Source organism: Pocillopora damicornis, chromosome 7 (assembly GCF_964200805.1).
Source record: "Pocillopora damicornis chromosome 7, jaPocDami1.2, whole genome shotgun sequence".
NCBI lineage: Eukaryota > Metazoa > Cnidaria > Anthozoa > Scleractinia > Pocilloporidae > Pocillopora > Pocillopora damicornis.
In genome coordinates, this window is record NC_142676.1 from 5,651,040 (window position 1) to 5,676,981 (window position 25,942).

General features: G+C 38.4%; 4 protein-coding genes across 8 annotated transcripts; 3 read left to right on the forward strand and 1 right to left on the reverse strand.

The window, feature by feature from the left end:
- The first annotated feature begins 5,829 nt into the window (after positions 1 to 5,829).
- Positions 5,830 to 7,298, forward strand: LOC113664867 (melanocortin receptor 4-like). Its single transcript, XM_089212613.1, has one exon. It carries the CDS (start codon positions 6,024 to 6,026, stop codon positions 6,969 to 6,971), a length of 948 nt encoding a protein of 315 aa, XP_089068739.1. The 5' UTR covers positions 5,830 to 6,023; the 3' UTR covers positions 6,972 to 7,298.
- Positions 7,299 to 9,798: 2,500 nt separating this feature from the next.
- Positions 9,799 to 15,355, reverse strand: LOC113664860 (TNF receptor-associated factor 4-like). Of its 5 annotated transcripts, none has more exons than XM_089212616.1 (8): positions 15,136 to 15,355; positions 14,534 to 14,585; positions 13,786 to 13,884; positions 13,053 to 13,217; positions 11,554 to 11,671; positions 10,901 to 11,059; positions 10,383 to 10,449; positions 9,799 to 10,173 (listed from the first exon to the last, which is right to left on the reverse strand). In XM_089212616.1, the coding sequence occupies exons 1-8, from the start codon at positions 15,204 to 15,206 to the stop codon at positions 10,074 to 10,076; spliced, it is 831 nt and encodes a 276-aa protein (XP_089068742.1). In that variant the 5' UTR covers positions 15,207 to 15,355; the 3' UTR covers positions 9,799 to 10,073. The 5 variants fall into 5 exon arrangements, with proteins under 5 accessions (XP_089068742.1, XP_089068741.1, XP_089068740.1 ...); XM_089212615.1 differs by having other exon boundaries at positions 10,383 to 10,446; positions 10,895 to 11,059; XM_089212614.1 differs by having other exon boundaries at positions 10,895 to 11,059.
- Positions 15,356 to 17,282: 1,927 nt separating this feature from the next.
- Positions 17,283 to 19,403, forward strand: LOC113664866 (histamine H2 receptor). Its single transcript, XM_027180485.2, has one exon. It carries the CDS (start codon positions 17,896 to 17,898, stop codon positions 18,811 to 18,813), a length of 918 nt encoding a protein of 305 aa, XP_027036286.2. The 5' UTR covers positions 17,283 to 17,895; the 3' UTR covers positions 18,814 to 19,403.
- Positions 19,404 to 21,404: 2,001 nt separating this feature from the next.
- On the forward strand, positions 21,405 to 22,560 carry LOC113684150 (adenosine receptor A3-like). The gene has a single exon (XM_027201495.2). The coding sequence runs from the start codon at positions 21,538 to 21,540 to the stop codon at positions 22,423 to 22,425; it is 888 nt and encodes a 295-aa protein (XP_027057296.2). The 5' UTR covers positions 21,405 to 21,537; the 3' UTR covers positions 22,426 to 22,560.
- Positions 22,561 to 25,942: the final 3,382 nt, after the last annotated feature.

Here is a 25,942-nt window from a genome sequence, read left to right on the forward strand (position 1 = left end):
CCCGGATCTAACTCTATGCCGAGCCAACCTGGACTTCCTGATAAAGGTCCGACGTACTTGACTGTTCCTCGACGTTTCCCACCCAATCTAAGCAATACCTTCATACCTACATCAATATCATTGATTGATTTTAGGTTTTTGTCCTTCAAGAAGAAATGGCTTTAACAAAGTAAACGAGAAAGATTATGTCATTTGATGACCCTGTTGGATGCGCTTGCAGTGATGCCATCGAAGACACCTAAAAGGCAGCCAACATTTATTTGATGAATTAATAGACTTTTTAACAGTTCCCGGCGCCATATTGGATTAGTAACCGCGCACACACGATAACGAGGCTGGGGTTGACCCGGCGGTTCTTTCAAACAGCTGATCTGTTGACATTTCACGATCTAACGCACTTTTTAATGCGATTTCTCCCTTCAAAATAGTTCTTTAACACAACAATATGAAAATTTCGTCATTAGGTGACATCCAGAAACTCGAAGCAAAAGATCTCAGGGAGATTTTAAAGTATAATTTAAAATCGACGGGCTGAATTAGAGCCGACTTAGTGCTTTGCTGATGTGACACGTCCTTCCATCGAGTAGTGGAGAAAACCTAGAACTTCTTACAGATGTCCAGGACCTAGAACAAAACCAGAGCGACTTCAGGTACGAAGTAACTATGGAAAGGATTTCAGCCCTTGGATGGGTGAGCAATCTCCGTAATTTACCTGAGATTAATTTCAGTCAGCTTTACGATTACCCCGTGTTGAGAGGAACGCATTACAGGAAGTACCACAGAAGCTGTTCAGTATGGCTTAGAAAGCGAGGCAAAGGCTGCAGCCTTCTAGGTAGAGGAGATTTGTTATTGCTGCTGTTGTTGATATGGTACTTGTTGTTGTACTATATTCTTCAGTTAAAGTTGTTCCCATTTTGTTCACCAAGATGTCTTTTAGTTTGCCATTTGTACATTTTATCTTATGGGAAAGTATACAATAGAGCCTGTAGAACCACTTGATTATAACCCTTGCTTCTATCAACCCATGAGAAAAACTGTAACTAACAGATGTCATAATATTTTCATACCCATCTGGCCCAGGACAACTTATGCTCGTGATACATTGAAAACCATTTCAGTTCATGACTCATGGTAATTTATTAGGTGGCAAGACACCATTGAAAGAATCAGACCAAAATATTAGACAATTTAAAAACTCACAGAAGTGATTGATTCATGTAACTTCTCCAAACAGTATCCAGCAAACAGATAATGTTAATACTGAAACTTATCAGGCAAAAGTTATCTTGATCTTACATCAAATTCTCATAACTTATTTACAAGTAAATGTGTAGCAACTAGAAGGTAGAATTGACAATCAGATCTTGGGTATTTAAGGGTTAAAGGAAGAGAACAGAAATGCTTCCTCTCAGCTACTGATCTCAACAATGTTAGTCCTTGACATACATTTAAGTTTCTGTCAGTGATAAACATTCAGTGAATTGATATTCCCACTCATAGCACTCAGAGGCCTTCTGACACAAAGGTTTGCTATACTAGTTCTTGCTGCATTGTGTTAACTAATGTTATGATATAATTTTGAGATGTAAAGAAGATACTTAAAAGATTGAGAAATATATCTAAATCAAGATATTTATTTTATCCTGTTATAGTTACCATAAGATTTGTTCGAAAGAGAATCAAAAAATCACAATTTCCACGCAGTTTTTACTTTGAACTCAACACAGCATTCACATGTTATGCCGAAGTGAGGACGTTGTACCGTCAGAAACGGTTAACGCATCGAGCTATCAGCGAAAATCTCATAAGAATATAAATTACGTTTTTTCGGCAACGTTTTATCACATATCGCCGTAGTGACATCTTAACTCCTTAACAAATGCAATAACAACCTCGAGAAACTTCACCCCGGCATCCTGGGGTCGTAAGATTGAAGGTAAACGCGGGCTCTTTTTTGACCACGGCTAGGTGGGTTACCTCACCTACCTGGGGTCCCCCGCTTCCGTGTAAACGGGCTCTTAGTGTATTTCACCAATGATATCTGTTTAACGGGTCCAGTGCTTTTTGATTGTCCTGTCCGAAACTATAGTTTTTGTTTTCATCTTTTCCTTATCACGGTATAAACTATTCGTATTAGCCAATTTCACGTGAGTTGTCAAACACGCACGAGAGTCATTCATACGCGATTTCCATTAATTAGCATAATATGTGATCTTCCCCTCTATGACTTGAACAGGTTAATAAGTCGATCCTTTCCACCCAATTTGCCGTTATCATTTATTGACGAGCAGGTGGTTTTTATGATGACTAAGCGTTTCCTAAAGATGACGTTTCTTTGGTATGTTAATTATCGATTATACAACTTTATAAATGTGAAGCATTTATATAATTTTTTTTTTGTACTTTAATTTTGTTTATGGTATCATTTTTCCTCTGTCTTTGGAAACTCGTTCCTGACAGCTTAATCTTAGTTTTTTATGGTCTTACTATAGGGTGGAAGTGCATATGGGCAGAGTAAGAGCTTTTGCTTTGCTTTTTACCCGCACTTGGTCATCAACACTCGTCTATTTTCCGCCAAAACAACAATTGTCTTCAATAGTATGTTTTTTTACGGCGACATCAACAGCTGCCGGCGCTTTTCATAAATTTCTCATATTACAACAAAAGTACAAAAGTGGCATTTGTTGATACTTAACGAAGAGTGTTACGGTTATTTGACTCGGAAACCAGGCAGCAATTGATTACTTTCAGACCTTTTCGATGAAAGTGAACGAGAGACCATGAAGTTGAGTCACATAAAAAATGTCGAAAGGCTCTTGAAAGCGGGATAAGCTTACAAGCTGATTATGATGATGGACGAAAGAACACCTGCATCAAAAGAGATTGCAACAGGAGTAAGATACAATTACAGCGAAAAGTTCTGAAATTTTCTTATTTGTATTTGTTTTGTTTCTTTTAAATTTTTTTTCAGTGGCCGTTGGTTCAATGTGTTTTGTGCCATCTGTTTGGTTGGTTGAAGGCATATGCCTGAGTATAGAAAAGTGTTCTTGAAAATATCACCTAGAAAAGAGACATGTATTTTGTCAAAATGGAACTCATCAGCTCCTAGCTTGACGATGTCGTTTTTTTAACAGCTAAAATTTGCCTCTTAGTTTTCCACTTAGATGCATTTTAGTTTATGCCGCTTTCAGATTTAGAGGGACTTTTTACAATGTGGAAAATGAACTAAAGGTTCTAAGCCGTGAACCCCCCAAGCCACTTCGACCGGTAGAACTAAGATAACAGTCAATATGGTGTCATCAGCTCAGTAAAATCACCTGCTCAGAAGCTTCTGTCTTTATTATACGTCACTCAGGCTCGACTGAATTCGAGGGAGCCAGCCGGAAGGAAACAAATTACCTTTCATTTAAAATAGATGTAGTTAATTGAGTTTGAATACATTGCACTTTAAGCTGAATCACAAAATATTACCCGTGTTCCAGGTTTTTATTAGCTCTACATACTGGATGTTACCCTAAAATGGTGCAGATAAATGTTAACAGGGATGAAATGCCAAAAACATTACTTGGAGACCAACGCCCTGCTGTTTGGAACACAAGAATAAGCTATCAACTGACGTGGCTCTCAGGACTAAACATTTTCTTATCCATAACTGCAGTCCTGGGAAATGCTCTGATCTTGGTCGCACTGTCCAAAATGCTGTTACGCTGCCTATCGACAACTGATCTTTTGGTCGGGCTCTTGTCGCAGCCCATGTATGCTGCTTACGAAATGAGTTTGCTAAATGGAAGTTTGGGAAGGTGTCGTCTCACTTTTTTTTATCAGTTTTATAGCAGGTTATATCTTAAGTGGAGTATCCTTGTTTACATCGACAGCGATAAGCTTGGACAGGCTTCTTTCGCTATTACTGGGACTGAAGTATAAACTAGTAGTAACTTTGAAACGAGCACTTTTCATTGTCACTATAATTTGGATCGTAAGAGTTGTATGTTCTGCACTGTACTTATGGAACGACCAGATACCTTTACCGTATGCGTACGTTTGCACATGGATCTGTTTAGTAATCTCAGTTTTTTCTTACACAACAATTTTCGTCAAACACAAGTTCAAGACCTTATTAACCAACACGCGAGCCCAACAAGTCCAATGAACATAGCTCCATATAGAAGAGCAGTGTTCAGTGCACTTTGGCTACAGATAACCTTAGTGTGTTGTTACCTGCCACACGGAACCATGTCGGCTTTGCTGCGTCACAGTGAAGAATCTGCTGCTGCCTCTTTCAAAAGACATTATACAGTAACTCTTGTTTTCACAAATTCGACTCTCACACCCGTTTATCCATTTCTTGACGATCAGGGAAGTTCGAAAAGCTGTCAGCGAAACAATCAGAAATCTTCTGAATATTCAGTGAAAACTCAGAGATGCACAATCCATAAGCAAAAGGCCCGTAGGGAGGAGGGGTGCTACGGAAACGTATGCACCCTCACACGGGGTGCGAAAGTCTGTTTATTAGCTACCAGTGATCAAAAGAAGTAAGATATTACATAAAAGTTAAAAGCAAAGTAGTTTGTAGTGTGAAATGGAACCTAATTGAGTGAACCTTTTTCATTTTAATTCGTACGGAATGCAGTCTCGTACGACACAATTTTTAAAAATTTTTCCGGAGGGGATACTGCTAGACGTCTCTTGAATCCCTCACCTCCTATGCTCGTCAATAGGCTCCTTCGGCCCTCAAAAACACCCCTGCAAAATACGTGTAAAAACTTTTCTAAGAGTCTGAGCAAGAATGCAAGAATTACGCACAGCTAGTAACTCTTTACACTCATAATTCTGTTCCATCAAAGCACATCAGTGATGTCAGCTGTCACCTCTTCACTCTCCACCTCCCTTAATAAAACTTCGCCTTTCACTTTCCCAGGATAAAGTCCATTTCGAAAGTGGTGCAAAGAAGAATAGCCAAGTTATGAAAGAAAGGGAAATTTTGCATTAAAAGGAGGCGTAAATTGTTTAACGTCGCTCTTAAATTGACTACAATCAAAATGAATGTGATTGGTTGATTTAAACTACACTTCTCAATGTGATTGGCTCCGATAATAAACTGTGCGATAACAACTTGGCAAATAAATTAGTGAAAAATAGGTTTTTAAAGCAATCATAATCAAGGAAATGGTAATTTTTATGATTAAGAAAAAAACATAAGCCATCGTTATATTAGGAACGTCCAAACTTTACTTTGGTCTTCCCCTTACCAGTAACGATGACCTCCGTTGATTCTCGAGATTTCAATCAACGACAACGTTGAGTTAGTTCAGGTTTCCTGCGTCATGGACGATCAGAATTCACGAACAAGTATTTCTTCGATTTACACGCCAAAAACCGATAGTAATATTGAATAAAGATGTATTCCTAAAACTAGAGGGGCTGGCTAGAAAAACATGAAAAAAAAAAAAACCGGTTAGACATTGCCGATATAAAGATTGGCACGCGTTTGGGAATAAAACAGATAAGAAATGTTTGTCTCCAGGGGGTTCCGTGATTACCCGATTCTATTCCAAAATACGAATCGAATATCATAGGATGTTTGCTTTGGTTTCCACCGCCATGAAAGCTAATACTGTCTGCATTCGTGTTAATTAAATAATATCAGGAATTCAAAGAAATGTTTTAAGACGCTAAAATTACGCCTAATTAAGACAAATGAGCTACTATTTCATCAATACAAATGAAGCCCCTGATTTGTACTGTTTACTGAAATATTCAACGGTGGTTCTGAGGGGTATAATTTAAATTTGTTTTTAAAAGAGAGTGTAAACAAATTTAATAGTGTAATTAAATTTAATTAAAGTTCCATTAAGAGCAGAGCTTCTCAAATTCACCTGCTCTTAGACAAACAATCTGATAATGGCATGTTTGAGCTTAAAAATTGCGCGGAGACCATTAAGCAGATAGCACACAGTGATCGTGATGTATAACTCCAAATTGAGTATACAAATACTCATTAAGTCATTTCTGTTGCTCGAATCATGAAGATTTACCGAAACATGTCTGAAGATGGCAAGGAGGAAACTTACGAGCGGTTGTTTTGCTCTCAGGAATTAACTACAGGAATACACGGCTATTTGATATTTCTTTTGGTGTTCAATTTCTTGCTGGCCATTTGTTCATCTCTGGGTAATATTCTGATCCTGATTGCCCTTTATAAAGAGACATCTCTTCACGCGCCGTCCAAACTGTTTCTCCGATCCCTGGCTACAACTGATCTCCTCGTTGGTGTCATTTCTGAGCCTCTAACCATCACTTACTGGATTTCAGCGGTGAGAAAACGATGGGATGAATGTTATATCACATTTTTTACCAGTATCATTGTGGGATATCTCCTCTGTGGCATTTCTTTGTTAACACTGACTGCAATAAGCGTGGACAGACTTCTTGCTTTGTCATTGAAGCTGAGATATAAACAAATTGTGACGCTGAACAGGGCACGAGCAATCGTTCTTGTATTCTGGATATTTTGCATTGTGTGCTCCGTGATGCATGCGTATAATTCTCGTATAACAACATGGTACACCCACATAACAATACTTGTTTGTTTCCTAACCTCAGTTTCGTCTTACACGACGATTTTTTGGAAACTCCACCGCCATGAAACTCAGGTACGTGGCAACATTATCCAACCTGAGCAATCAAACATCTCAAGTTCAGGGCCACTGAACATTTCTCAATATAGGAAGGGAGTGTTCAGTGTAATGTGTCTGCAGTTAGCAGTTGCTGTTTGTTATCTTCCACATGGTATAACTACAGCTTTGTGGACCTATAGTGGACAGTCGTCGGCTATTATTGTACTCAGACAATTTACAGTAACTCTAGTTTACGTAAATTCAACACTAAACCCGTTGCTTTACTGCTGGAAGATCAGAGAAGTGAGGCAATCGGTTAAAGATATAATCAGAGAAACACTTTGCTGCCCATAAATTACAAGGCTGGGGCCTTGAGGAGCTTATAGTTTGCTTATAAAATTGATGATGGCTTAAGATTTTCTTAGATATCGGCACACTTTTGGTAAAAAGAGATTCTTCCTTCTGTAAAATTTCCAGTTCTTTCGATGCCTTTTTAATACGATTGAAACAGCCTTCATTCGGAGATAACAGTCTGAAACAATATTAATTTCCGGCATTAATTTGACTTATTTTGCGCAAGCAGTGACTGTCAAAAAGAACAGGTGCCGTAATAAAAAATAGACAATTATTATTTCGTTATAATAATATAGTATAATAAAGGCTAATAGTTCCGTTTTTTAATTGTGGTCTCTGCCAACCACAATTCCTTTTTTTTTTTGCTAATTTTGGTGGATAGACTGAGTTTGTCTCGACAAAACTTGAATTGTAAAACCCACACCTCTTGCAAAAAGTGCGGTGAACATATCTCCCAGTGTTGCTGTCTACTTATAATTTCTGACCAAGATTTTAATCTATAGGGCAAAAACCCTTGGGTCTTCTTACGACCATTTCCCTGAATTGCACTTAAAAACGCGAGGCAGCTACTTCGAAATTTAGCGCTCCTGCTATAATCACCTTGCGCGAGGTGATTATAGCAAGGTACGATGCAACCCTCGACCAATCTGAGTGTCAGAATTTCCACCAAACCGTGGACATTCTTTTTAAAACCAGAGAACATTTCTTTAAAGAAAGTCAAGAAAAGCAATTCCCCTTGCCCCATAATATATTCGAGGTAGAAAAGCTTTTCATACAAATTAGTGAAAAACATTTTGATATTAGACGAGGCCGCAGTTGAGCAAAACGCGAATACTAGCGCAATCTATCATACAGGGATTGATGAAATAACAGAATTTGTCCTGCTTCGAAAACATGATAACTTCACCTGGTGCAGTTGGCGTATCGTTATCCTGAGAAGATATCAGTGTTATTATGGTGACTATGTTTACCAATATTGCGGTGAAATATGGCGGTGAAACTTTCCACGACAGTTTCCTTTTTTAAACTTACCAATGTTACTAAGATTGAATTAAACTCTTTTAATGGAAAGACATCTTTTTTACAAGCAATTGTTTTGTTTTCGTGTCAGAAATTAAAGAAGTTTTCTTGCAGGTAATCTCTTCATTCGGCGTTGTTAAAATGTGTTTTAAAGTGGTATTTTATCTAAACATAATAGCTATAAAATAAACAGAACTTTACAGGTCTGCACTTGGATAAGAAATTATCTTCCCCCGTGGATGATAGATATGATTAGTTCTCTTCACTCACTCTGAGAGATATTATTAACATTTATGGTTGAATTTCAAATCCAAGCACTACACGTAATATGCCCTTTTTTCCATCAGCTAGGTATATATCTAAATTAGCTGTGTCAATTATGGGAAAGAAGAGCTGCTCTTTTACATCTTGCTCTTATTCGTCATATTGATGAAGCAAATTAAGATTGTTTAGCAATATCATCTACAAATGACTGACGGCTTGAGTCAAAAATTGGTATAAAAAAAAGGAATTTGTTATTAGCTCTAACTAAAGCTTAAACCTTCATCAATTCCATAAGGTGGCTGTAAGCACTTAAAGGACAATTTCAAGCCTTTAAATTTATTGTCGCTTTCTCACCGCGAACATCCAGCACGTTATGGTTACAGGTTCAGAAATGACACCAACGAGGAGATCAGTTGTAGCCAGGGATCGGAGAAACAGTTTTGATGGCGCGTTAAGAGATGTCTCTTTGTGAAGGGCAATCAGGATCAGAATATTGCCCAGAGATGAACAAATGGCCAGCAAAACATTGAACGCCGAAAGAAATATCAGATAGCCACGTATTCCTGCAGTTTATTCCTGAGAGCAAAACAACCGCTCGTAAGTTTTCTCCTCTGCATTTTCAGTAAAATTTTGATAAATCGTCATGTTTTAAGCGACAGAAATGAGTTACTGAGTTTTTTTATACTCAGTTTGGAGTTATATATCACTACGTGCTACCTGCTCATTGGTCTTCGTGCAATTTAAATGCAACTGATTTAATTATTTATGGAATATTTAATTGTGACGTCTATCTTGAGGAAGGAGCGAACCATCAACTGTAAACATATCGGAAGTCGTTTTTGTATTGATCAACCACCAGCTTATTTATCGTAATTAGGCGTAATTTCAGCGTCCTAGGACATTTCACTAAATTCATAATATTATCAAACTGACAGAAGCACAAACACTATTAGCCTCCCCAGTAATGGAAACCAAAACAATATCTATGCCATTGATTCAGTATCTTTCGATCCATCTTTTTGATATCTTTCAGTATCTTTCGATCAATCTTTTGATATCTTTCGGTATCTTTCGATCAATCTTTTGATATCTTTCAGTATATTTCGATCAATCTTCGGATATCTCTCAGTATCTTTTGATCTATTTTATAGAATCACGGGTCTTTCTATAATTTACTCGCCTATTTATTACTAGATACTACAGCTTGTCTTAGGACAAAGCTTTGCCCTTTTCCTTTTATTTATTTTTTGCACCAGTTCTTTTAGTTTCAAGTCTATATTTCTTTCCGATTTGTTTTGTTTTGTTTTGTTTTTTTATTTCATCGTGTTTTCAGTCCTGAGCAGCTGTTATAAACTCAGTGACGCTCGCCAACTGAGGCATGTGTTGAGGCTGAGGATTAAAATTCCTCCCAGTTTGCCAAGTTTGTGGCGGTCCTGCCTTTCAAAATTGCAATTAGTTTGCATAGTATCTACCTTAACAAATCAGAAAACATTCTCCGTGCATGACACTGGAAAGACAAAAAAATGAGGAAAGAGAAAAATGATTTAAAGATTATGAATTAGCAAGAAAGTTTATTTGATAATATCTTGAAGAAACATCTGGAAATTAAGAATCTATGGTATCTACTTTAATACCATACATTTGTAAAATATTTGAAATTCTACGAGCCTTATGACAAGCCTGTTAACTTCTATTGAATTTACAAACAGACGGTAGACCAAGGAGTAGTTGCTGTGATTGGTCGACGAAATCTCTTTTGAAGAGTGGGCGAACATCTCAAGGTGGTAGACAGAGACTGTTCTGACTTTTCTTGTTCTTTCACATTGGAAGCAAAGAAACAGCAGCCACATTACTGATATCGTCATCTGTAACACTTAAGAAGTTATCAAACGTGGTGAAGCAGCCTCTACCAGGTGCACTGAGGGTTAATACAACAAACAAAAATATACTTTGTCATTTTAATGACACCAACCGAAAATAGATGCGCACGAGTAAATGGAGACGTTACAGAATTAATTCCGTTCTTATCAATATGTCATACGCCATCGATGTCAAGTGACGTGTACATCGAATAAGAATTTCTGGGTTACAAAAATTATCTTAAGCGGGAGACATAACATTACCCACCAGCTAAAGTATCTTTTTCCCTCATACGTTCCGTTGCACCCACGGTAACCTAACCAAACCGGTTCTTCTGAATAAAGAAAAATTTTTTAAGTCATCTAAAGTAAGAGAAAATCAATATAAAAGGTGAGCCTCAAACTCGCTAACAAGTTGTTGTAATCTAAATGCAGGTTTAGTTTTATTATGAATGAGGGGAGAACATTTTCCCACAAAACCTCATCATGAAAGGACAATGTTTCGATCTGGGGGCGGATTATCTCGACTCTAAACTTCAATGAGTATCCTCGTTTTATTACCTTCAGAATACATTTCCATGATGCCTATCAATGTTACTGCTTCAGGACAGCTCCCTAGACAGTGCGCATAAAATAGCTCTTCTGAACAAAATATAGTTGATACTTACAGCAGTCGATGTACCGTCTTTTTAAAAGTTTCAAGTTCACTAACTTTTCCACTTTTATCATGAGCAATAACCCTCACGTATTTTCATTAGAACATTTTAATCATCATATTACCTTCACCTGGATCTAACACTATGCCGACGACCAAACCTAGTCCACATACAGGTCCAACGTACTTGACTGTTCCTCGAAGTTTCCCAAGCGAACTAAACAATACCTTCATACCAACTTCAATATCATTGATTGATTCAGGCTTGAAGCCCTGTTTCATAGTATTACCTGCAACAAATAACAAAAACAACATATAAGTAAAACGACCATCATACTATTTACATCACGATCATCAATTAGACTTCATTGATGTTTTAGGTCATCAAAGGCCCACATAGCCCAGTAGTTTTACTTGGACCGGAGTTCAAATGACTTAGCTCTGCGTAACATTAGTTATCAGAAAATCTTCACACCAGTGCACCCCTCCCTCACCCAACCCCCCCACCCCCCGAAAAAAGTAAATATCAAATACTAACTTGCTGGTAATAATGTGTCGGATACGAGTAAGAGTGTGATTATCTTTGAGACTTCTATTTTTCTGCCTATAAAACACACGCAACCCAAAATTTCATCATTCGCTCTAACGAAGGGCTGCCGGTCAAAACGTCAGCTTTAGAAATTCTTTACGGTGATCAATTTACATCACCAACTCAGTTGATAAAACCAAGTTATCTTATTATACCCCCCATCGACGTAGCGCCACAGTATCTTCAGAAACTTACCCTCTTCACTCTTGTCATTAGTTGCCCCTATCTTGTTTGTCTCGTCATTGGTTTGGTTGGTTGTTTTGTCCACCAGCACAGCTTGGCCTGTCAGGCTTTCTACCTGCTGCACCAGACCCTGCATAGTGGACGTTAAACTGTCTATCTGCTTTGACTGATCATTCAACTGCTGTGACTTATCATTGAATATAGATGTCAATCGCTCAATCTGCTTTGACTGATCTTTAACCTGATTCTGAGTGGTCTCAAGGCTGCATACCGAGTACAGCGAAGTTCAAGTGGCTTTCCATGTGTGATTCTAAGAGAGATTTGGTCCTTGTTCTTTGAAACTAAAAAAAGACGATGAGGTTATTGAACTCTTTTATTCAACTGCCACACTGGTCGGTAGGAATTTTTTAAACCCTACAGAATGAGAAAATGCATATTCATTTGACAATTCGCTGTAATTCGTTTTATGATATGGTTATACAATACAAACGCACGACCTCTCCGCCAAACCTGCAATTGGATATCAACTGAAAGCTGTTTCATACCGCAATTTGGTATCCTAAGTTCTAAACTAAAAGATGAAAAAGACTTAGTCTTGAATGAGCAGCCAGAGAAATCATCCCTCGTGCGTAGCGAAAACAAATCATTCGGGGTCTCAAAATTACTCCTAAGATTTCGTAATTTATGAATCAGGAAATTGAAATTTAAAAATATTCCTTATAAGTCTTTCGCATTTTCCCTGCGAAGTTTAACGGAGAAAACCTCCTAGAAGGGATCGTAACGGTGTTATGGATTGTTTCCCTATCGTGGAGCTACCTAGCTTAAATTCTGGCAGGCTCACTCATAGCAGAAAATAACGACCTTTGTATCCTCTGACTGAAGCCAGAAAAACATTCACAACAGTATTACACGTTCTCTAAACACTAGAGCACGGAACTCCTCCAATTGCTCACATAAAACAGGACTAAGCATGCGTTCTTTCATATAAAGTAGCACTATGTCCCATGCGGGCTGTGTGCATGAACTTTCAATTAAACTCTCGTTAGAATTACTGAGAATCAGTGAGAATATTACACCTTACCTTTTCTCGTGGAATAGTTTCTCAGACCACAATTGTTGGGACATTGAACAGGAAACTTTTGACAGACGTTATGATGTTGTTGAAGAAAATCGAAAAGAAGTTTTTTAAGATTTCAAAATTCTCTCCGTCTTATAAAAACTATGACCAATAAAGACAGGCTGTTGTACTAACGAAATTTATAGAGTAAAATACCCACTTTCTTATCAGTTAAGGACCAAAGTTCTCGAACCCAACATTAAAGCCCAACTTTACTAAGATATTTCTGTGTAACAATTTTATATCGAATAAGAGAAGATACCGAGAGCTCAACAAAATCTTGACTTAATAAAGATTGATAGTCGTCACTACTTTTCCACTTTGGATAAAAAGCAAAAGTTTGAGATACTGCCTTTGTAGAAGCTATATAAAGAATATGTTTTTGTTAACAAACCTGCTTGTTTTCCACGATAAATGATCCTCGACAATATTCACAACTAACTTCCCTCCAGACACATTCCGTTATCATGTGATTGTTCATATCTCGCCTGGTGAGCTTCTTTTTACATCCTTCATTTGGACACTCCACCACTTTGAACAGGCATTCTGACTGATGTTTCTGAAATCATAATTTATCGATAATAAACTGCAATGTAATCATGATCCAATCTGCTAAGACATACAACAGGCTAAAGAAAAGAGAGACTTGATTGACAGCGAAACAATCGGTTAACTGACGCTTTAGGATCTTAGAAAAGAAATGTGAAATTTACGTGTGACTTGTTGATAATAATGCTATCCCTAAGACTAGTGATAAATATTAAATAAACGTTTAGTATAATAGGCACCTATCAAAGATTATCAGACAGGAAGAAAATCTGTCATGTTGTACGCAAACTGCCGACCATGACGCCTCAGATTGCAAATACCAGAACAACACCGCTGTTCAGTCCAGACAGTTACTACTTGCAAGAAACTGTTGAGTTGAACTCCACAAGTTACCCTTATATGCTTCGTATAACATCATGTCTTGCTGACTCGATGGTTAAGAGTAGCAGGAATAAGTGCAATGCTTGCTTATTATGAAGGAGACAAATTAAAATGTTTTAGATTTTTAATTTTTGGGATCAACTGCGAATGAAGTGATAGAGAACGCCCTTACGCTGAATATGACGTAGATACATTACCTGCACAGCTCGGAGTTCTCCAGTCCAAGGACACCCAACATAAGAAGATTTCACCTCGAGATCCAGAATTTTGCGATGACAAGCGACATCTGGAAATATCTGGTAACCCAGACACAAGGATATGTTTTGTACTCTACTTGTAATAATTAAAGACAATTCTCCTTTTCCAGCATATCTCTCAGTGAACCGTGATCAATCACAGGCATTGGTGAGTAGAAGATAATTAAGCGATGGAACGCACTTTCTATCGACTTACCGTCTTAATAACCCATCCATGATGTTGAGAGAACCCGAGAAACGTTTGTCAATCACTTGCCTCCGCCAGCTCGCGATTTACAAACTTTCCTCGTGTTCTTTCAACATCCCAAGTTATTAAGCTGGTAAACCAATAGAAAATGCAGACTATTGCTTCAAAATGAACTTTAATTTTCAGTGGGTTTGCCCTCGAAGAATCTGGCTTATTTTATCAAGACACAAACATTTACATGAACATGAACGTCGAAGAGTGAGCGGATCCTATGTCAATTAAAACAAATTTCTGCGTTTGTGACAAACGAAAGAGCAACGATGTTTTCTACCCTTGTGCCTGACATTGTTTTGGCTTCATTTTGCAATAGGGGCCACCCATTTGAAGGAAACTGCGTTTCGAGTTGTACGTTAAAATGCCTAAGGATCTGTTCACTGAGAGCAGAACGTGGAATCACTAGTTTGCGTGACCCAGAAGTATGAAGTTGTGCGTTATCGTTACCTTGTCACGTAAAAGAGGCTGTCTGTCAACTGGACATTTTGGAGAATGGCTCCTGAAAGAAGGAAATTTGCAATAGCAGACAAACAACAAAATCAGAAAACAAACAAAATATTAAAAATCGTTCATCATGTGTATTATAATTATTTACTTTCAAGTCTTTGCGTTTTTCATCGCTGTGCCATATTCTGTTGCGTGAGGAACCCATAATGGTGGACTTTTTGCATGTAATTAACATTTGCATTTAAAAGACAAATTATAATAAGTTTAAGTCGACTCATATTTAAAAAAGTAAACGAGAAAGATTATATCATTCGATGACTCTGTTAGATGCACTTGTGCTGAAGCACCTAAAAGGCAGCCAACAACTATTTCATGTAATATTTGATAGCTTTCCGTCGCACTCACAAGTACTCACGCTAACCTCGCACCTGTTTGAATTGTTTTGTGCCGAACAAAGCTATCTAGCAGTTACTTATATATAGCCGAGGCACACTATGATACCCTTGGGAAGAGAATCAACCGGTCAATATCGTCATTCAATTTTCAGGTAAGCTTGATTGTTTTCAGTAGTAACTTGTCAACAAACAATGATACGCCTTTACCTCAACAAGCTCTTTATGCAAATGTTACAAAATTTGTGGCCACATCCTCCGATCTGTATGGGATCTTTCATTGTTAACTGACACACAGGGCATTCAAAATCATCGGGAACTACACTTGTAAACTCAAAATCATAGCCTCCAAGCTCTGGAATATTCTGACCCGCCGCTATTGTGATCTGGGTTTCGAAGAACGAAGCCGGAAGAGAGAATTAGGTGTGCGCATGTGTGACTTTCAAAGAAACAAACCTAGTTCCCAGACACTTTGAGACTCAAATTAGGCCCTCTGACTTTAGAACTCTGACTCTAGAAAAATCCCCACACATATTCAATATTTGTGAGACAAAACAAGCATTAACAGATCAAAGAACAACAACAGAGGCGGGGGATGGAGGAGCACCGCACAAAACTAATCTGTACTGAGTACCAACTGGCACAGCGTGCTGAGTCGAGGGGGAATCAAGGAAATGAGAATTTTCTAAAAAAAATGATTTCATGAAATACATCGAATACTAAGCCGGGGTAGAATAAAACCCCGGAGCAAGGTGCGCAATATCCACGGGAGCGCTTTGTCTGATGTGTGTATAACTCTGAGCGAGAAACTACCCCCCCCCCCACCCCTACCCCCCTTCCCCAGGGTACGTCATGAAAGACTTTAAAGAGTATTTAGGGGTATCTGAAAGGTGTAAACGAAAAGAACCTTTTTTAATTGAGTTATTTGCACGTAGCGAATGTACCACGCAAGGAAAAAACTCGATAGTAGGAGAAGTGTCATAAATAGCTATTGGGTAGACTTAATTTTTCGAAAGACAGGTTCCAGTGTAATTCCTAAATACATCAATAATACCCTTTGAATCATACTTGCTTCCCAAGCAGAAAAGTAGCTGCAAACATTATGAATAAATAAGTCAAATACGCATGTACTTATCTTGAGTTTGTAGCGATTATTTCCAGCTGCATCATAATATAATAACCTGAACTTTAAGTCATAAAACACATTTTTGTGTTCTGACATACGTATTTATTGTCCTGTCCGAAACTATAGTTTTTTGTGTCCATTTTTTTCCAATCACGGTATAAACTATTCGTATTAGCTAATTCCACGTGAGTTGTCAAACACACCTGAGAGTCATTCATAGGCGATTTCCATTGATTTGCATAATACGTGATCTTCTCCTGTACGACTTCAGCAGGTTAATAACTAAATCGTTTACACTCGGTTTGCCGGTATCATTTCTTGACGAGCAAGTAGTTTTTATTATTACTGAGCAAGATGATTTTTCTTCGGTATGTTTAATTATCGATTCTTGTAAACAAGTTCATAAATGTGAAGCACCGTAACGGTTCTATATCTTAAAATATATAAAAAAAATTCGTATTTCCAAGATAAATGACTACGCTTTTAATATAGGAACTTAAATCGATGAGGCGAAAGTGAAATTATATTCTTATGTAAACAAAATTTAGTTTGGCGAAGAGGGCATCAGCTTGAAATATTCTTTTATGGAACTTAAGGGTAAGGTTGTAGTTCCATTTGTTGTAGTTCGTGTTTTCCTATCATAACCGCTTACTTCTGCCATCATTTCCTAAGATTTCTATTTGTTACCAATAACTTCATGCACCCGTATAACACTAGATGAGGCACTGATTATCGAAATCAACAATTTCAAACCAGTTTTTCAAGGACCAAAAATTTGGAATTCCTTGCCTCATTAGGCATTCTGAAACTTTTTGTTTTTAAAGGTGTCATCAAATTTTTTTCACTAAATCGATTGATATACTGATAATCAAGATCGATAGTTTTAAAAAGAAATGTTCTCAATGAACGCGTATCTCTTAATCCTAATATTGATCAATTGCAACTAACGTTTAGTTGAGAAGAGCCATTCACAAACATTTTACCAAAGAAGGGAAGAAATAAGCGAAACACTTCGCACGTAAACGGTATTGAAATGCGTGCTGTCTTTGTTATCAAGAACCAATCAGATTCATCCGCATTTGAAAGGGCTTCAATATCATCGGTATTCTGTACTTGAGCAATAAACAAGTCACGAAAGCTAGCGCGGTTGCTACCGTTTGATTTCGTAGTCATACCTGCATGCGGAAAGCAAAACAAATATTTTGACAAAATTGTAAGCAATAATGACTCGTGTTTACTTTATTTAAAAAAGTCTAGCTTTCTCATTGCTCATAAATACGATTTTGTCTTCAAAGCATAACATGTAATTATGGCCAGATACAGAGAAAACAATTACTACGTCGCTTTAATTAATTGAAACTAACCATCGACCCTAAGTTCTCCATCTGGTCACGAAAAAGTTTCACTGCTTGGATATAATCACAAGACCTGACATAAAACTGCGAATGTGTGTTTTAAAACGCAAGAACACACAGATGAAAGTAAATCCAGCTGTTTTACTTTTAACAATTAACGATTAGTGGAATATATTAGGTACGACAATGACTTTTATTTCTGCCAAATTGTGTTCCCACGCAGACGGTAGATTTTGATCGAGAATACACTCCACTATGAGAATCTCTATTTCCTGTCTAATGACATGCAAACTTTGCATAGATGGCCACAATTGACTAGAATGTTCTGTGTCTCTCATGATTTCAGACATAACGCTTTTATGTACCGTTCAAGATTTGTGATAAACAGCAACGTGTATATTATTCCATCCACTTATCAGTTGAATAAGCTGCTCCAATCAAGCTACACAAGACTTACGCCATCATTTTCTGGGAAAGAAAACCACAATAATGTCAATCGCAAACTATACTGAGTTCACAGAGCGAAAATTGATGGATTCGTGCACAGAAGACTTAACAGGGGATTTACGTTGGCACCTAACTTTTCTATCGGTTGTGAACATTTTCCTCGCCATTACAGCCATTCTTGGGAACACGCTGATTCTTGTTGCTCTACATCACGAGTCTTCCCTTCATCCGCCATCCAAACTCTTGCTTCGTTGTCTGGCTACAACTGATCTGTCCGTTGGTCTTATGTCTCAGCCACTCTCTGTTGCTTTTTGGATCTCAATTGTGGTCAGAAACTGGACTTTTTGCCGATTATTCAGTATTCTGACTTTCATGGCTAGTTACTTATTGGGTTCCGTTTCTTTGTTGACGTTGACAGTAATTAGCGTGGAAAGACTTCTCGCCCTAATGCTTGGGTTGCGATACAGACAAGTTGTAACGTGTAGGCGAGTTTCCGTGACTCTGGCTTTTATCTTGATAGTATCTACAGTGGCTGCAATGATCTCACGATGGAATGCCCTTATCACAACATGGTATGGCTACATTGGTATATCACTGAGTTTAACGACCTCAACTTTTTCCTACTCAATGATTTTCTGGAGGCTCCGCCAACACGGCCAAATTCGACTACATGTACAGACAAATCGGACGAGTACACTTGATATTGCCCGATACAAAAAGGCTGTCTCGAGTGCATTGTGGCTGCAGTTGGCATTAATAGCTTGCTATCTGCCATTTCAAATTACAGATATTATTTATGATCCGAATAATGTTAAACCATCAGTCTTTCTCGTTGCTCAATATACATTTATTTTAGTTTACTTAAATTCAACATTAAATCCCATTCTTTACTGCTGGAAGATTGGTGAAGTAAGAGAAGCTGTGAAAGACATATTAAGGAAATGGTTTTGTTCATCATAGGCTCATATAATTTCTTCACTCTACGAACCATTTGGTAACAATGTATATGTGTTATTGACCAAGTGTGAGGTCAAGATAATGGCCGAGTTCATTTTTTACGTTTTTATGAATTGAAACGATGTTGAGGTCAATAAAAACCCAAAAAAAGAACGAGGCGAATATTTAACCATCTTGCCGAACAAGCTTGGTCAATAAAGGATTTTTAATACAGCCAAACAATGTTTCGATATGACAAAAATCAAGAACGACTTGTTTACTTCATGAGCCGGGAAAGAAATCGAACAGTGTTTGTCGCACAATAACCGAAGTCCATCAGAACACAGGATTCGCTTCAAATTGCCCACGGGCGCTACTGGCTGTATAATAAACGTACCTCCTGCATATCGACAGAGGAAAAAAATAATAACATATAATTTTAAGGTTATTTTTGTGTTTCGGCTAGTAGATGAAAAAAGGTCATTATGCACCTATTGTAATGGTTTAATTTTGAAGAAAATTTACCAATGATAATGGTCAAGGTGATTCTCATTAAGGACGATGTAAACGGCAACATATGTCTTTCCATTTGCGTCTTTCAAACGGAAATTTACCTGTAAAGCATATTTCATTTGAATCCCAATAGTATGAAATTAATGTCATCCCTTGAAAACTTCAAAATTGGACTATAATGAAGAGTTGGCGCCATCGATTTGCTTTAAGAAATAGAAAATCAGCAGGATGGAGGATGTTAATTGAACAAAATAATATTCATTAATAATAACATTGCTAAGTAATTATCAGAACGTAAGTCAAAAATAAAGCATTGAGAAAGTAACACATCAAAGGAAAGAACGCTCCGGGAAAAAAACAGTCAATTTCCGTTACTTAAAAATTGTTATTTTGATAAAACTCATAATAACCGCTTGCTGAGATTCTAAAGAAAGAAATAATTTTTGATGTTTTTGAAAATTTATTTCTTCTGTAAAAAAATTTTTAAAAAATTAAGTGACCAGGCCATACATCAATAGCGTCATAGAGTTCAACCCAAATGATTTGAACCACATCGCGTGAACAAAAATTCGCTTGATCACAACACGTTTTTTTTCTTTAAAGCATAGTTATACGTTTCAGAGGAGATATATTTGAATTTGTACCTCTGAAAGGGCGAGTTGCATTGCTTCCTGAAACACTAAGTTTGATCATAGTTAGTCTACTAACTATGGTTTGATAGGGTCGAGGTTACATCATCCTTGTATATCTCAACAAAATTTTGGTTGTGCCATGGAAAGGAAATCGATCTTGAAAACTAATTCAAAGCCCTTGGAAGGACTGGTCTTAATAAATATATTGTGTTATTTTCTGGGCCCAGTACCCACCAATTATTATTGCAACGGATCAGAAGAACTTTTTCACATCTGCTGGAGCGATACCAGTACGCTGATACAAGCGAAAAACAGAAAGAACGAAATGAAAACATTTCGCTAGAAAAAAATGCACTGGAAAGTCAAAGAGATGATTTTAGTAGCCATATACAGAGAAAGTATAGCAGAATTGGTCTCATCAGTGTGTAAATTAAGTGCACCTGCAATGCATCTGTTACTAAAGACAAGTCAGAGGTACCTGCAGATGGAAAAATCCCTTATCTTTTTTAAACAGGTACAACAAAAATTAAAGCACGGAAACAAGAACCTTGGTTTTCAACTCAAATGGCGTTGAAATCTTTGAGGTGTTTTGTTTTAAATTAGTTCGTCTTCGCTCTTGAAAAGTAAACAAAAATGAAACTGTCAACAAACTGATAGGTTTACTTTCAAAATGTCTATTTTGTTTCAGTCGAACAATTTTAATTTAATGGGTCTGTGATACGATTTCTGGATTCAAATTGCCGCTACACTGAGATATCCACGGATTTAAAGCCTTTTGTGAGTTTTTTTTTCCTTTATTTTTCCTTTATTTTTTTTTTTACAAATAATCATGCACAGCATGCACGTTTATCTATCGCCAAGTTCGCGCTAATTTGAATACGAGGTTTGTAATTTTAAATGAATTACATGACACTAGACATTTTATGTAGATTCTTCTCGAAACTATACTATGAACGGATTTAAACTTCCAAACTTAAACTTCTATCTAAATTTCCAATAGCCATCAGCCATTTAAAAGGTGTTCGAACGAAAATATACGAAATAGTCACCGATATGGACAGACGTAATAACTTCGCGCTGGAAAAACAAGGATTTTATTTGCAATTGATGTAATCGATTTAGCCGTACGTGACTCGGCAGTAGTTGTTTACGTGTGTAAATATGAAAATAAAATTAATTAGCCATAAAAGCATGTAAATAAGAGCAATATTAACTGTTTACACTAATTGGTTAACCAGAAGTCGAGCGTATTTCTGTACAGATACAGCGGGCTGCTTTCAGTTCACTTTTTTCCAAGCCTATCTAAGGGAATACTGCGATTCAGTGATCCTCCAGGGGCCTTCTGTTTACCTGCGGTCAAATAACTGACATTCCTATTAATTTATTGCCTACAACTGACCTGCCCGCGGCACTTTTCTTGTATTCGCAAGAACATCTGCATTTAACTTACTGGATACCGGTGAAAAACGATCTGCAAAACATAAGACGATTCTAAGGCACCGACTGTTAACTATTACCGACCGGCAGTCCTGTAGATTTCAACTCTTATGGTAAAATAGAGGGATTTTCTTGCCTCGAAAATATTCACATCAAACTAAACGAAATGAGTGAGCAAAATCTGACAGTTTCATGTTCGGAAGGTTCACTGGGGAATTTACACCTGCAATTGACATTTCTGTTGGTTTTAAATATTTTCCTCGCCATTGTAACCATCTTGGGGAACAAGCTGATTCTTGTTGCTCTACACCATGAGTCTTCCCTTCATCCGCCGTCCAAACTCTTGCTTCGTGGTCTGGCCACCACTGATCTTTGCGTCGGACTAATCTCCCAGCCTGTTTGTGTTGCCTTTTGGGTCTCAATTGTAGTCAAAAACTGGACCATTTGTCGATACTCGAGAATGTTGCGTTTTATCCTGGGTTACCTTCTAGGTTCTGTGTCTTTGTTGACGTTGACTGCAATCAGTGTTGATCGACTACTCGCTTTGTTATTAGGGTTGCGATACAGACAGGTTGTAACCTTAAAGCGAACATACTTGATTTTAGCTGTCATTTGGGTAATTTCAACTTTCGCTGCGGTAATCTCACTTTGGAACGACCTTATCACAACATGGTATGGCTACATTGGAATATCACTGTGTTTAGTTATCTCATCGTTTTCGTACTCAATCATTTTCTGGAAACTCCGCCAACATCAAACTCAATTGCATGTACAGACAAATGCGGAGACAAGTCCACTGAACGTCACGCGATATAAAAGGGCAGTCGCTAGTGCGTTGTGGCTGCAGTTGGCTTTAATAACTTGCTATCTACCATATGAAATTACCGATATTATATACAATCTGAAAGATCTCACCCCATCAGTTTTTCTCGCTGCTCAATGTGGGATCATTTTAATCTACTTGAATTCAGCACTGAATCCCATTCTTTATTGCTGGAAGATCGCTGAGGTGAGACAAGCAGTGAAGGACACGTTAAGAAAATGGTGCTGCTAATTTGCTATTTCAAAATTTGATATGAAAACCAGTTCTGCAATCTTACGCATCAATTTCAGCAATTGTTTTCACCGCTGGAGGCGACTTCGAAGAAAGGAAGGAGGCGGAGAGGCTATGAGCCTTTATTCATTTGTATGGCCATCATGTTAAAGTGGCACAATCCATGAAAATGGGTTCATTTATGCTGCTCTAGGGTCTTTTAAAAATCGCCGGAAGTGGGCCAAGGAAAACACTTCCGGTGATCAAGGAACTAAACAAACTAGTTCTGCAGGGGCACAAAACAAGCCGAACAACGCCAAGAGATGGATGACGATCAAGTAAGGGTTTGACTGTTGAAGCGTGCCATCTCTGATTAGATTAGGGACTCTGCTTCAACTTGCAGCCTTTGGTTTGAAGAGTTTCAGATATTTTTAATATGTGCTTAACATTTTGGCAACATTCACTAGAGATCAGTGTCACAGATTTCCGGAGGAAGAATTGCTGAGCTTCTCATTGTGAAGGGTAGAGGCGGTCAACAATAATTGCCTCCTTATGGCTGATAACTTAAGCGAACCATTTTCAAAACTACGTGCGCACGCATCCTTTACCTTATCCTTTGGTATTTGAAAGATTTTATACGACTAAACCATTTTTGTTCATGATTTAAAATCATCATGCAAATCGACAAAATTTATCCTTATCATCATTTAGCTTGTCATCTCCTGCAGATTCGCAGCTTTAATTCAAGGGTCATGTTGATGCTTTAGTCGTTTAAACTCATTTCTATGCGTGTTCTCTCTTAAACAGTATGGCATATTTACATTGTAAAATCAAATTGCCACTGGAAAGGTCACTCTGGTTAATAGGACAGCTCTACTGCAAATGAGTCACCGAAATTTGAATACCTTGGGGTCCAAAGACGGATAGCCGTGGGTGAACAAAAGAAGACCCGGCAGACAAACAAAATTTCTTAATACAAGAATACCGTAAAAGAAAACAAATTTTAAAAAATTGGTCCAACATAATGTTGCGGTATAATTTAACCGACAGAAAAAAACACTACAATGTAACTAACTCAGATACTTTATTGAACAATTTGTACTGAATATTCTTAACAAGGAGCGGTTCCAGAAGAAAGTACAGTAATTATCCTAAATAAACTTGCTTAAGCCCACCACAGTTTATATCTTAGTGTAGTGTCTAAAAATGAAGAAGTATGCCACAAAAGGCAGCCACGAAGGCGAACAACAACAGTACACACAGTACACGTTTCTTTAATAATCTTCCCGCGCTCACACTTTCCCGGATGTATACTTTTACATAAACAACCGCTGTCCTAGTATACTACATTCCCTCTCTTTCTTCGCTCAGATGGTTAACCTCGAAAGACAGAAACATAACAAACTTCCACTTTGTTTAGATACCGTAAAAGTTCAATTCGATTCCAAATGTTCAAGACAAAAATCACGCTAAACATAAACATAGCCTTGGCCGTTCAGCTTATAAAACAACGTTTCAATGTCACTCATGTAATAACAACGAACAGTAATATGAAAATGCCAATGTCACTAATTTTAGTACAGAACGTAGTCACTCAGAGCCTTTGGACGGCTCGTAACTCTGCCGGATCTTCTCACATGCGGCTCAGCTGTAGGTACAGTAGAAGGTACATCTTCTGGTGGTGATTCAGCCATTGGTACTTGATCCTCTGCCACAGGTGGCGTCTCAAATGACTTAGGTTCAGTCCGTGGTTTAGCGTCCTGTTGTGGCGTTTCCTGTTCTTCTGGATCTGGCGTATTAAAGGACTTAATATGCTGAAGGCTGCGTTTGTACTGGACACCTTGAGGCGATCGCAACACCACCTGGTCCCCATAACGAGATATCACCTGATATGGTTCCTTCTCATAGCAAGGTGACAGCTTATTTTCTTTCTTCTTCTCAAGCAGAACACTGTCTCCTTCTTTCACATTTCGATCTCTGGCATGGAACTTCTTGTCCACATAGTCCTTGTTAAACTGCTTTCTCTGATTGTCCCGATCACGAACGGCTTGGTCGCTCACTTCTAGCTCCTCCTCTTCAACGTTGACTAGCTCAGGCATTTTAGTTGTTAGCTTTCTCCTAAACAATAACTCGGCGGGACTCTTTCCTGTGGTTGAATGTGGCGTGGACCTGTACGCCAAAAGAAACCTGTTTAGCTCCTCTCTCCAATTCTGTCCTTCTGCATGGGCTGCTCTCATGGACTTAAGAAGCGACCTGTTTTGCCTCTCTACCTCGCCATTAGCTCTTGGCCATAGAGGTGTTGTGTAACGGTGTTCAATCCCCATTTCATTCAGGTAATCTTCTACTTCTTTGGATACAAGATTTGAGCCATTGTCGGTACGCAGACCTTTAGGCAACCCATGTCTTGCAAATTGGGCATCCAAGCAATGAATGATGGTTTTGCTGGAAGTTGTTCGGATAACATCAACTTCTATCCACCGGCTGTAATAATCAACGAGAACTAACAAGTGTTCTCCAGAAGGTAACGGACCCATTAGATCCACAGCTACTTCTTCCCATGGTTTGTTGGGTAACGGTGTTGACTTCAATGGTGGGGGTGGAACGTTCTTTGTAACCATCTGGCACCCGTAACACTCTGCACATCTTTTCTCGGCATCACGATCCATAGCAGGCCACCAGACTTTTGTTCTAAGTCTCTCCTTTGTCTTTGTGACTCCTTGGTGCCCCTCGTGTGCCAAACTAACGACTCTCTTGCGAAGTGCTTGGGGTATAACAATTCTTGTCCCCCGGAGAATTACATGGCCAATAAAAGTCAACTCATTGCGCACTGGCAAATACTGCTTGGGGGCATTGTCCCATTTCCCTTCGATGAGACAATTTCTGAGTGCTTGCAACTCAGAGTCTTGTGCTGAGACTTGTTCAATCTCTTTGATTCTCAATGCAGCGGGGACAGCATGTAGAGCTATCGCGCGTACATATCCATCATCTTCCGCGGAATTGTCTGACGCCGGTATCTTCGTCAGTCGGGAAAGGGCATCTGCGATGTTTTTTCTTGAAGGCACATAGCAAACTTGATAGTTGTACGGTTGTAAACGCAGTACCCAGCGCTCTATTCTGGCTGAAGGTTTAGACTTCCTGGAATAGATGACTTTAAGTGCTTCATGGTCTGTCACCAGATCAAACTGTGGAAGCCCGTACAAGTAGAGGTGGAAGCGTTCACAAGCCCAGACTAAGGCTAGTGCTTCCTTTTCTGTCTGACTATAACGACGCTCCACTTGACTTAAACTACGACTAGCATAACAGATGGCACGGCTTTCCCCATTCTTTTCTTGCACCAACACGGCGCCAAGTCCAACAGGACTTGCATCAGCAATAACACGGGTGGGTGTGTCCTTATCGAAGTAAGCTAGGACTGGTGCACTTGCAACTTGACTCTTCAATCTCTGAAACGACTGCTCCTGCTCCTTGCCCCAAACGAACGGTTCCCCTTTTCTTGCAAGTTTTCTGAGGGGATCAGCAGTGGTAGCAAAATCGGGTA

Coding starts and splice junctions, on each gene's coding strand:
- LOC113664867 (XM_089212613.1), top strand. CDS start 6,024: ATGAAGATTTACCGAAACATGTCTGAAGATGGCAAGGAGGAAACTTAC.
- LOC113664860 (XM_089212614.1), bottom strand. CDS start 15,206: ATGAAAGATCCCATACAGATCGGAGGATGTGGCCACAAATTTTGTAAC. Junction 11,060..11,553: donor TAATGACAAGAGTGAAGAGG/GTAAGTTTCTGA, acceptor TATTTGTTGCAG/GTAATACTATGAAACAGGGC. Junction 10,450..10,894: donor AGTGTTAGATCCAGGTGAAG/GTAATATGATGA, acceptor TTCTTTATTCAG/AAGAACCGGTTTGGTTAGGT.
- LOC113664866 (XM_027180485.2), top strand. CDS start 17,896: ATGTCAATCGCAAACTATACTGAGTTCACAGAGCGAAAATTGATGGAT.
- LOC113684150 (XM_027201495.2), top strand. CDS start 21,538: ATGAGTGAGCAAAATCTGACAGTTTCATGTTCGGAAGGTTCACTGGGG.